The sequence below is a fragment of the Bremia lactucae genome, assembly GCF_004359215.1.
Source record: "Bremia lactucae strain SF5 chromosome Unknown BlacSF5_NotPlaced_197_SHOA01000120.1_74292bp, whole genome shotgun sequence".
In the NCBI taxonomy this organism is placed as follows: Eukaryota; Oomycota; class Peronosporomycetes; order Peronosporales; family Peronosporaceae; genus Bremia; species Bremia lactucae.
The window spans coordinates 42,652-54,575 of NW_027152210.1; the positions used below are offsets into that span (position 1 = coordinate 42,652).

The following is an 11,924-nucleotide window of genomic DNA, read 5'->3' on the forward strand; positions in this document are numbered from 1 at the left end:
GTTTTGGGCGAATTGATGTTACTTCTTTTCTTGATCTTGCCACAACACCGGCAATATTTACCGACATCCCAGGAAGAGTCCGACAGGAAACTTCACGCTGACTCGTATACCACGATTTTCAGCAGCCCCAACCACTGCATCCAGAGATAGAGGCAAATTCTATCAGAAAGCGTTGTGACGGTTTTCTCATTCCAAATAGCCATCTATCAACTTGGCACTTCGCTTTGGTGGGCCACGAGTTTCACGTACCTTCCTTTCCGCTAGATTGTTCTACTTGCTATTTATGCAGCCCTGCCGCCGCGAGCGCTCGTCCAGCGTGGTGCTGCTAGGAAAATTGTCTGCTATTGTGCGGCGCGGTAGTTTGTTCCAGGAAGATTCAGAGGATGCGCACAGTAGCAGCAATGACAAATATGTTAGAGACAAGGAGTCGGAAAACGGCCGATCGAGTCAGAAGGGGCGGCGTCAGCACACACGACGCCGCAGTGTAGGAGCAACTCCCTCGATTCAGTCGAATTTAATCGTTGGAAACTCAAGCCAGGATAAACGGCTGCAATTCTATCCAGCGTGGCCACTCGTGGCGGCCAAGGTGTCGAAGCCGTTAGGCGAGTCAGAAATAATGAGGCGAGCGGCACTTGAGGCTAATATGAAGGACTTTAAATCCATCCATGCAACATTTGCTCCACTGAGGTCATTGGACGACCAGGACGATAACGAAATGAGAACAGCAGCGAATGGCAGCATGCAAATTCAAGACATGGACAACAACAAGCATGATAATCACGAAGTGAAGAGATGGTGTGCAACACTGGGTGCTTACGATGATGGTAAAAACACGAGCGAAGCGCTTCCGGGCAATGAGGAGTCGCTCGGCTTTGATACGGTGAATTGGCCGACAAGTATGCGCAGGTTAATGGATCGAATAAAGAGTGAAAGCCTCGTGAGCGATGATTCGGAAGGCCCTTTTGAAAGTTTATCCGAATCATCGAATCACGACGACGACAATGAAATCGAGGATGGAGACGTCAATTGTATTAATGACGTCGAGGAACTTGAGCTGGACAACAATGTCGAGCTGTTGGACAAAAGTGTTAGCATTCAGAATGACGAAAATGTCACATATGTCGTACAAGCATCTCGGGTGAATGAAATGATTCCAGCTGCTCATATGCTTTTACACCATCAAGTTGCGTTGTCAACACAGGATCAGCTTACAGCAAGCGTGCGTCGGCTGGTAATTCAATTAAAGAACGATTCGGATGAAGTGAAAAGACCGCTGACCCAAACTCATGGTATTCAATTCAAATCCAAAATTTCAACGCGGAGAAGAGCTGGATCATGCCCTACATCTTACGATCTGGGCGTACAGTCCCCAATTGATGGGTCTTTAATGTCGACACAACCTCACTTATGCCCAACACGTGTTCCGCAGGAGATGCCTCCTGGCAAAAAACACAAGAAGAGTGCATTCTCGAGGATTGGTCCACGTGTACTTGAGTCACTGCATTTGCGCAAAAAGCCTAAAACGTACTTATTTACCGATGAAGAACTCGAGACGATTGAAGGTGCTCGATGGAAGATTGTGGAATTGGCCTTTCGCTTTGGTGGCAAGCACAGATCGTATCTGGTGCAAGCAGTTAATATGTTTTTTCCTTTATTAAAGTATGGACGTCGGGGAGGTGCACATACCACTCGTCTTCATTGTAATTGTTGTGGAACGTTGCAGTGGCAACATAAGCGCGGTGGTCTTAGTAAAGCGGTAGATCTAGCGGAAGTTTTGCAAGTATTGGGCGGTCGGCAGACTTCTGTGTTTCGCAAGTATACTTCTAACAATGAGCTCGCTGCGTGCTCTTTTTCTGTTGTATTTCGGGGACGGACATTGGATCTAGAGACTCAAAGTTTGAACCATCGGGACTGGTTAATAAGCGCACTTCGAACACTTGTTGCGTACGCACGGCGTCAACGACGTATTGAGCAACAGGCTATTGCTGAGCGGACTAAACTACCATTGGAAGAAGAGCTGCCACTCTTTCTCTCTCCTGTCGTGTCAGCACGCGAGCGAGCCGCACCGTTGCCGTTTCCAATGTTTACTTAGCCAATTCGACGGCACCAGGAGATGAATAAGATGGCGCTACTAATTTTTAGGTATAGATCTCGAAACGTGTACTAGAAACGTAGATGTTGCATTCGCTAGCAGAAATTGGAAAGGCATGTGTAGCATAGCAAATAAATAGCACTGGTAAACACGATGACAAGCGATATGTATAGTAGCACTTTATAACTTCGGTTGTTATAAAGTGGCATTACGAAAAGCAGCGGCATCAACAGCTCGTTTCACTGAATTTAATTGTATAATTGCCGCGACACGACTCGGTACTGCATTACGCGACAAGCGCAGATATCGCTTCAAGATGCCAACTGATGCAATAATCTCTTCGGGTCGCGGACAGGGCTCGTCAACGACATCATCGAGGCTTTCGCATGTATCATCTTTACAGCTCTCATCGTCAAGCTGTTTCGTGGATAAGTATCCGTGCTTTTGTAAAACGCCACGAATAATCTGTACTTCGTCGATTCCTGGATCAGTCACAGAAGCGTCGCCTTCAAATTCTACAAATGACTGAGCATTTGGAGGGTCAGGAACACCAATAGTGCGTAAGAAGCCTGGAGCTACTTGGGCGATTCGTGTCAGCTGGTCCTGGAGCTCAGAGTATGGTTGCCCAAAAGATAGTACGCCTCCGTTGAGTAATTGCGGCGAGCCGCTTCCATCGACTAATTCAGGTCCATGTAAACCATTCCTCTCAATGTATGCGCAGCCATTGCTGCAATTGGTACCGACGCTAGACTGATTTGTAGTCACAGGAGTAGAGCCATTGGTCACGATGACGCGCAAATCAAGCGATGCAATAGCCTGGGTGGGTAGCAACCCACTGCGAGCCCAGGCGCTCTGAATAAGGTGCTTATCAAGGCTGTGCAAAGCCACACAAAACCAGTGAAAGATATTGCGAGTATGTAAATGGCGTTGCGGGCGATAGCCACGATGATCCTGCGTCATCAAACTTTGTCGATAGATACTAAATAGTGTTTCTACCATTTCGCTGCGAAAATGTGATTTGAAGGCTTGGATCACACCCAGGTGGCATGGGTGAAAGCGCAAAGCTTTGAAATTTGGTGGCAAAAAAAAGATTTGTAGGTGGTCGTAAACAAAGAATGTGCGATGGTCACCTTGCGAATCCAGAATTAACGCAGCTTTCACGTGAGGAACAGCTGAGTCTAAAATAACGCGATACGTACGTTTGCGAGCTTTAGCGAGCACATTAAGCGATTTGAGCATGCTCACAGTCGTTTGTGCCACCTGCCAACCAGTCTTAGAGTATCCATATTGAATATTGTATGTCTCTTTCGTATCAATCCCTCTCAACAGCAGAGGATTACGATCCGTACCAATTACTTGCATATCGAACGCCTCACCAGCAGCACTTATAAACAATGACGCGGTGAATCTACCATTGTTGTCCCCACCTCCAGTCGCCCCCTCCGGCTTGAACATAACAGCAAACTCACTGCCCGTCCAAATGTCCTCCAAATCCACGTTACTGAAAGCGTGGTGTAGTTCTCTTAATTTTGTCTGGATGTCGACGTTCTTGATCACACTTTGGTCGCCTAGCTGTTTGCTACTAAACGAACCAAACCTGGTCCTGTACCCGTCCAACCAGCCATTAGATCCCGTAAACTTTTGCAGCGCCTGTTGAACTTTTTCAGGAAGTGCAGCATAGCGCTCTTGTACAATTTTACACGCCAGGTCCATCGCCTTATGCTGCAGCACGGTGCCGGTCAGTTTCGTGTCAGGGCTTGAGACCTTCACCTCCATACGCCATTTGTGCAGACACTCATCCAGCACCCGCAGATCATATGTGCACTTGGTGGTTTTCCGTTTTTTTTTGGTGGCATCAGCCGAGTCCGTCTCAGTACGAATAAGATCCTCCTGTCGGCAAATGTTAGTGATCGTAGTGCGCCCGACGCAAAATTTTTCGGCTAGCTCCCGATGCGTGAATTTCTTACTGGCTGCAAGATCCACGACTTCGCGCTTTTGGCCAAGCGTGAGGCGAATGCGGCGGCCAACCGGCAAACCCGAAGTGTTAGATGGGCCATTACGGACGAGACCATCACTTTGCTGTAAATGATGAACAGAAGATTCAGAAGAAAAAGTCGACAGTCCAGCAGCAGCGGTATTTGACAGCTGCGTTTTAAGTTGCTGATGGTGAGCTTCAGGAATAAAGACCTGTGGGTTCTTGCGCCCTGGGAGCGAGACATTCAAATCCTCTCCCATGTCTTAGAGACTCCACAAAAGCACAAAAGGGAGGGGTCAGTATTAAACTTATGTCTTAACAATAGTAAGAATCTATTTTGGTAATTATCAATTAGTTGGTTAAGAAGTATGAGTAACAAGTTGAGTTCGTCTGTGCAAGCGGCATTTGGGTTATTTGACGACGACAGCAGCGACGAAGAGAAAAATGTGTCACTTGTGACACTGCAAAACGCTAAATGTGATACTGAAGCGGATGTGTCAAGAACCGCTGCACTGGAGAAACCAGGCGATTTAACAGAAGGCCCACGGAGTCTATACAAATTTTGGGATGACGTCAAGCCGCTAGTGGTTGGACCGATCGATCTTGTCACTAGCATTAACAGCGTAGGTGGATTACGTGGTTATGTTGCTTTGCGAGACTTGGAGCCGGGTACGCGAGTTCTTATAGAGCATGTCTACGTGCCGTGGCCGAGCGACATGGAGACATCAGACCCAGAACTATTTCTGGCCACAATGGTGTCGGTATTAGCGCGACCTGACTACGCTGATATCATGGAACACTTAAGCCATTTGTATCCTGAAAATATCAGTGAGATGCCTGAAGATTTGCTCACAGCAAGCCGCAACAGGTACGGTCATCAAGTAGACGAGCTGTGCAATAACTTTAGCGAGTTAGCGCTGTCGCGTGACCAAGTACTGCAAAATATTATTGCCATGCAGTGTAATGCTTTTGACAGTGGTGTTTTCTTGCATAATGCTATGTTTAATCACGACTGCAATCCCAATTGTGTCAAGTTTACGCCAGATAATGCTGGTCCGGATGGTGGTGTGTCCGAGGTACGAGTTGTGCGACCAATTGCAAAAGGCGAACAGCTGACAATATCGTACTTGTACCCCCGCGAGCAATGTCGTGAGAACCGACAGAATGCTTTGTGGAAGCAGTTTGGATTCAGATGCTGCTGTGAGTTTTGCAAGAGAGGTGACAGTGTCTTAAGTCTACCTTTGCCTCAAATTTCTTTGGATGGCAGTGCCAGTACGAAGTCTTGCATTTTGGACTTGGAAAAGGTATTAGTCGAAGCAGAAGGGCTCATCAAATTGCACCCCGAACGTGCTGCCGAAGCTCTTTCCGCGGCTCTTGAAACGCTGTCTGATGCACTAGCGATCGTAGCACACGACCATTTAATATGTATGCGCATTCACAAACTCGTAGCAGACTCATGTGATTTGCTACTGCGTGAAAAGACTGATCGTGTTTGCGAGTATTCGATTCTATTTCTGCGCAGCAGTTACGAGCTGCTAGAGCTTCAGCGAACGTACCTAAACCCGGACCATATTGACCTCGCACGCACGCTTAATGATGTCAGTCAGGGTATTCAATTGCTGCTCTCCTACGACTCAAAAGTTTTGCTTGCGGAGTTTCCAGAGTGGAAAGACTTTCGTCACGCCTCAATTGTTGAAAGCCAGTATCGCAATAAGTACAGAAGGCTGAAGGAGATGTACGAATAGAGGTGCAATTACACTTATTTTTAGCATAATTCTGTGTGATTTACCTTGGATATCAAATTAAAAGCATTTTTGGACGTAGCATTCATCCAGCCTTTCCTACTTTCAAATCGAAACGTACCCAAACAAATAGCTAAGAATTGCAAAAAATTACTTTGCTGCAGTTGTCCATTTACAGGTAAAGTTTGCTCAGTTCAACGTTCAAACTTCCCAACTTCCACACAATTACACGGCCATCAAGAGCTAAAACGACGTAAGAGAAACGATAATGGCAAGAATACATTAAAGTTTATTTTTGCAGTCTTACCCGAAGTGGAAAAATCCTTCACGCCACCAGAAGAAACTTGAGTGTAAGGTTGAATGCATGTGATGTTGCTTTCGTGTTTCCTAAAAGAAAGATAAGTAAGCGATATTGTGCCAGCACATAAACGTCAATCTTACATCCATAGCATATTCTTATCGTGCTGAGTAGCATCAGATGACTGGCCTCTCATAACTTTGCTTTCGAACAGACTCCGGGCTGAACATATATCATAAATTGCTTAGTAATACATCAAGCCAAGCAACATAACTAGCTCTAAACATACCCGCGCTAAATCCACCCGTATTTTTCTTTACTGCGCTCTCAGTCGACCTCTTATCAACAAATTCAGAGAAGGACCTATTTGCATGTCAGCTATAATGTAATAGCATATCTAATTGACGACATACATACCAAAACTTGTTGGCATCTCTAGCGAAAAGCATCGGATTAAATTCGTAGCCTACTCCGACAATCGCCGAGTTTGAGAGAAACATGATGCGCATCAGCGGCAACTGCAAAAACCTAATCGACTGCGCCATTATAATAAGAGAAGATAATGGCAATAGGAAGGCACCACACTATCAGTACACGAGAATTAACTTTCTTACAATTTATCAGATACCTGAACAGTCGGGCACTCGCCTGGCGCACCAAAGTGAACAATATGAATTGACGACCCTTGGCCAGCAAATGCCAAGCAATTGCCCTTGGGGGACCACGCAACAGCATTTACCCAAGCATTGGCATTATCAAACTCAGCCAAGGGTTCACCGAATGGTGGCAAGGCTTCAAAGGGTCCTGCGTCCGGCGAACCATCAATATCGTGAATGTGCGCTGAAAGTACGCGGCACTTGAGGTCCGTACAAGCGGTAACCAGAAGCTGGCTATTCGGATGCCAATCCAAGTCTGTGACACTATCAAAATTCCACAATGAATAAAAAAATAAAAAATAAAATACCAAGCTGTGGAAAATCGTACGTGGACTTGTGTTTCTTAATAATCTTGCTGACCCACCAATTCTCAGCCGCCTGATAATAGCATACCGAAACGCATTTAGCACCACTGCTAACCGCAAACTTTTTGCCTGCATCAAGTAATCAGTATGAATAATAATAATACAGTAGTCCAGCTTTTATTCTACCATCTGGGCTCCACTTGACATTAGTGGCGGCACGCGTGATTCGCAGAACGACGAGCAGTGGCTTCCACTGACGATAAGTGGCTTCATATTTCCATACAAAGGCGCTCCTATCGTGTGAGCAGGAGACGATCTGGTCATGAACCGGCGACCAGTCCAGACCGCAGACGAGCATGTCGTGCTCCGTCAGCACAGCCTCCTTGCGCCATTGCGCTGGGTCGGGTGTGTGACAGCCCGCATAAATCCAAATTTCGTTTGAGTTAGGACATATGGCTAGCTTGGATCGGTCCTTATTCCATGCATGGCATGATATACCGCTTGCCAGCCGGAAGAGATTCGCGTCGCCCCCTGCGACCATGATGATTGCTGTTTGTAGCAACTGACTCCCTTTTGAAAGCCCATACCTGAAAATCTCCGTACAAGAACAGCTTCAAGCATCATAACCATGAAGTGTCACACCTTAATTAGAGATGTTTTTGAATCGCCAGCAGCGCGTTCCGTTAGTGACATTTGCTTTCGCGCCCTGTTGACACATGGATTCGCCTGAAGGTTCCAATATGTCCCCAATCAATTCTTTGTATCCAGAGGATTTTCTTCTTGAAGCCTATAGCTTAGAAGTTCGTAACAAGATTACAAAATTTCGAGGAATCTCGCAATCTAACTGCTTGTGTGGTGATAACAGTGGGAAGCCATCGAGCTGAGATGCCAACGACTACAAAAAGCGTGGCAGCAATTTTTATTACTAGAGAAGATGGAGTTGGAGGAGCTGCGATACAAGAGTCTGCTGCGCAAGATTGAACGCAAGGAACAAGAGAAGGAGGCTCAAGAGCGAGTTGAGCGCGAGGAACAAGCGAAGCAGGCTCGCGAGCAAGTTGAGCGTGGGCAGGCTGAAAATTTTCGTCGTGAGCGAGACAAAGAGCGACCAAGGACTAAAAGTATAAAGAAAACGAAGCACGTGGCAGTTGGCGTTACTCAGGCGAATAGCAGGCCAGAGGAGGCTAACACAATGAAACTTAAACAAGTATCATCAAAGAAGCAACCAACAAAGGCAGAACTACTCAAAAGAATAATTCCAACAAGCATGCCGTCGTTACAGCCCGAAGATCAATCCTCGACCAAAAGCATGAATGATCCTCGAGAATTTGATAGCCCACCACCAGAACTGCCCGACGATGGCCTGCTGGACATGTTGTCGCTCGATAAAACTAGCGATTCAGATGAGAATGAGCCTTCAATGGTAAGCTTGATTCTTCCGGTCAGTCAAGAGAAACCAATGCAAGTTCTGCCGTCCCCGGTAATGAAAAAGACGCTGACAGGCCAGAAGCGATTTAAAAGGCCATCAGGAGGGCCACCCATGGAATTTAACTTTACTAATGCAGAAGCCAGGCGGCAGGCAAAGATTAAAGAGTCTGCTGCTCAAGTCGAAAGCGACGAAGTCGAGATTGAGCCTGAACCGATGCCGAATCCTGTTATAAAAAAACGACTTAAACGTCGAAAAGATCAAAACACAAGTAAAGCTGCTACCTTGGTCGAGAAGAATTTGGCACTTGGAAGGTCAACTGCGGTGTCTATCGTATCTAACAAAACTATCACCCAAGCAATAAATGCGCGGAAAAGTCATGGTGAAATTGTTGGCAATCAGCAACCTCAAGCTGAAACAGAAAATCCGGGAGCAGAAAGAAGGGCAGAAAGAAGCGTAAAAACGACAACCCAGGTATTAAAGAGGGTGAAGGGAAAGAGTGAACCCATGTCGATCAAGCAACGGCTAGCGAATGCTGAGTTACTCTCTCGGATGAACAAGATGCACGATGTGTGTACTCCAAAAGTCTTAAACAAAAAGATGAAAAAAGCACAGAAAGAAGAATTGTCAGAGACAGGGACAGCAAAACAAGCAGACGTTCGAAAAATGTCGACAAGTGATTCAGCAGAATCACTGGTATCTCGTCAAATTGAGGATGGAGATTTAAGCATAAGCTTAAACAGTAGTGGACTCATCAGCGATGATTCTCCTAATAATATAATTGCTGCATCGCGAATGAGATTGCGAGGGGGTGCAGAAAGCGATGTCACACCTACAAAGAAACTACAATTCCAAGAAATCACAAAGCGTTTGGTGAAGTCGCCAATGCCACGCTTTTTAAGAACTCCGACCCCTCTGATGTCTCCCGTGGCCGCATCGGGCCATGCAAAACAAAAAGCTCTATCGCCAGGACCTCAAAGCACGAGCATTCGCAGCACTGTGAATACACGGCGACTCAATTCAGCCCCAGTTCAACTACGGAAGGCCTCCAATGCTAACAGGTTTGGAATTCCAGTAGGAGTCAGTCTTGGTGCAAATACGAGTGCTTTTTCCATGTTCGATGCTTTCGTAAACAGCGGTAGCAGCGCGTCGATACCAAAGCTAAAGAGTAAGACTCGAGACGTGTCCCCGTCGGTGTAGTGATCTGTTGTGAATAATGTAAGATACTGCTATCTCAAGACGAGGTGGAGAGCCCAAAAAGTTTCGCGTACTTCGATCGCATCTTATTACAACGCTACGAAGACTCCTCAAATCGTGTCTAAAACGCTAGTCAGCGAATTCACGCAATATAATTTTGAAGCATCTCGGCGTGAAGTTGATTGATCACATCAACCGAAGCAATGTAGTGATCAGGCACGTGAAGAATGTTATCGATGTTGTTGAGCTCCGACTCATGCGTGATTCCAGTAAGCACTAGCAGCGTATTAAGTCCACCAGCGTTACCGAATTCAATGTCTGTCGAGAGACGGTCACCCACCTAGTTAAGAAGGTGAAAATCAGCATGCTACTCCAGAATGGCTTTCGCAGACATTTGTATCATACCATGCACGTGCGCGACGGTTCGAGGTTATACGTCGCAATAATGGTCTGCAATAGATCCTGCGAAGGTTTGCCACATACGGCCTCAGGCGGACTGTAGCATCAATTGAGCACAAGTGTAAGCATGCAGGGTCGGATAAGACGAAACATAACCTCCATACTGGCCAATGGCACACTCGAGCATGTGGACTAGGGAACCTCCACCTGGAATAATGGCACCATCTGTCGGATACGTGGAGTCGCTACGCAAGAGATTATAAGTAGCTCGGCGTAGCAGCAATCATTGTAACACAAACTCACGGGTTTGTGCCGATAAAGTGACAATCCGGAATCTGACGGACGCAAGCGGTCGCGTGTGCCATTTTGTAGTACGAAAAATATCTACAGAATGTGGACAGGTCAGGAATTTCAGATTGACATGAAAGCAATCGGTCAAGACTTGCTGCTTTACCGATCTAGACCACAGACAACCGCCTTCGTTTCCATGTCAATTGCCGGAGCATGCGGAAGGCCCTTAATATCACTGTGTTCCATTCCGCTGACCTGATAGCCCTCAAGCTCCAGCTCCGTTTTAAGGCCAGCTTCACCAACCATGTAAACTTTGCCTTTTATATTATGCTGCTTCATATACTGAGCCGTTGCCCACGCCGAACTACAACATCTCGGTATGTAAACAAAATTTTTGATAACCTCACGACATGGATCTATACTGCACTCACGTGACGATATCGGCCTCGACAGCTGAGATACCCTGTGATGCTTCGAACGTATATAGTCTGTTAGGTCGAAAAACTCATCGGGTAATCAGCAAAAACAACCGACCAAGTTTCTTCACGTATGTGGCTCGGCAATTGGTTGCGTTATTAGTCTACACAGAACATGAGTATACAGCAAGTCTCAATTCATCTCTTATGCCATGGCCTTTGATTTATCGCACCACAAAAACGACGCGCTTGTTAAGCGAGCGAAGTAGGTCAATTATTGTGGCGGAACCCTCGATCGGAGTAGCCCCTCGCCATAAGACTGTCACGTATTGTTAGCGGTATGCAACACATGAAATTTTCATACAGCTATTGCGTGCATGCCTCCATCGCAGTCAAAAAGAAAGGCGTCCAATCCCTGGATCCATTGCTTGTAAAGCTCACGACTGAGCCGCTTTGTCATCAGGAATAGTAAACTGTGATCGTAGATACAATGACCAATTCACTCCTCACATTTAATTGGCTCATAATTTACTCATATTCACCATGAAATAGTTTTAGTCAATATGGTTAAACTTCGCGTGGAACAATTGCTATTTCGAGTAGTGCCAAATGTATCAATCAGCTGTGTGTGAAAAGCACCGACTAAAGTATTACAGGTCTGATACAGAGACACTATTCACTAGATCATATTTAACTTTACCCAGTTTGTGTCAGATATTTGCTGGATCTTTCAAAATGACGAAGCGGAGCTACCTCGCTCCTAAAGTCAGAGGAAGACTTTCAGACTCAAAGAGTCACTTAGTTCTATTGGGGTTAAAATTCAGGGAGTCGTACAAGCTATTAAAGCTTAAGAAATCCTAGTTCAAAGGATTCAGGGGTTCGTAGAACCAAGTGGCAAAAAGTGCCCAAGAGGATATACCTTAGAAAGGCTTCTATCTCTTACAGATCACTAAACGCTTTAAGATCAAAATTGGTAGGTAGGTTTTAAGCGTTTAGTAAATTCGGTCTCCGACCATATAAGAATTAATACAGCTTCTGCCTTTGGCATCTGCTTGTTCTTTTTGTTTGTCTTGGCTATCAGCCATCGTATCCCTTACAAGTCTTAAGACGCTAAATCGCGTCGCGAGAAA

General features: G+C 45.9%; 5 protein-coding genes across 5 annotated transcripts; 2 read left to right on the forward strand and 3 right to left on the reverse strand.

The window, feature by feature from the left end:
- Nucleotides 1-283: 283 nt before the first annotated feature.
- On the forward strand, nt 284-2,092 carry CCR75_000212 (uncharacterized protein; the record flags this gene model as incomplete). Its single annotated transcript, XM_067958320.1, has 1 exon — nt 284-2,092. One exon carries the CDS (start codon nt 284-286, stop codon nt 2,090-2,092), a length of 1,809 nt encoding a protein of 602 aa, XP_067814485.1.
- Nucleotides 2,093-2,287: 195 nt separating this feature from the next.
- On the reverse strand, nt 2,288-4,327 carry CCR75_000213 (uncharacterized protein; the record flags this gene model as incomplete). The annotated part of the gene is made up of 1 exon (XM_067958321.1): nt 2,288-4,327. One exon carries the CDS (start codon nt 4,325-4,327, stop codon nt 2,288-2,290), a length of 2,040 nt encoding a protein of 679 aa, XP_067814486.1.
- Nucleotides 4,328-4,485: 158 nt separating this feature from the next.
- CCR75_000214 (uncharacterized protein) lies at nt 4,486-7,609 on the reverse strand (the record flags this gene model as incomplete). The annotated part of the gene is made up of 8 exons (XM_067958322.1): nt 4,486-6,052; nt 6,117-6,196; nt 6,251-6,329; nt 6,397-6,470; nt 6,525-6,643; nt 6,736-7,027; nt 7,092-7,197; nt 7,255-7,609. The coding sequence occupies 8 exons, from the start codon at nt 7,607-7,609 to the stop codon at nt 5,982-5,984; spliced, it is 1,176 nt and encodes a 391-aa protein (XP_067814491.1). The 3' UTR covers nt 4,486-5,981.
- Nucleotides 7,610-7,846: 237 nt separating this feature from the next.
- On the reverse strand, nt 7,847-11,297 carry CCR75_000215 (uncharacterized protein). The gene is made up of 10 exons (XM_067958323.1): nt 11,176-11,297; nt 11,028-11,113; nt 10,906-10,958; nt 10,810-10,866; nt 10,542-10,742; nt 10,391-10,471; nt 10,252-10,332; nt 10,094-10,184; nt 7,934-10,028; nt 7,847-7,868 (listed from the first exon to the last, which is right to left on the reverse strand). Exons 1-9 carry the CDS (start codon nt 11,252-11,254, stop codon nt 9,831-9,833), a joined length of 927 nt encoding a protein of 308 aa, XP_067814492.1. The 5' UTR covers nt 11,255-11,297; the 3' UTR covers nt 7,847-7,868; nt 7,934-9,830.
- Nucleotides 8,003-9,691, forward strand: CCR75_000216 (uncharacterized protein; the record flags this gene model as incomplete). Its single annotated transcript, XM_067958324.1, has 1 exon — nt 8,003-9,691. One exon carries the CDS (start codon nt 8,003-8,005, stop codon nt 9,689-9,691), a length of 1,689 nt encoding a protein of 562 aa, XP_067814489.1.
- Nucleotides 11,298-11,924: the final 627 nt, after the last annotated feature.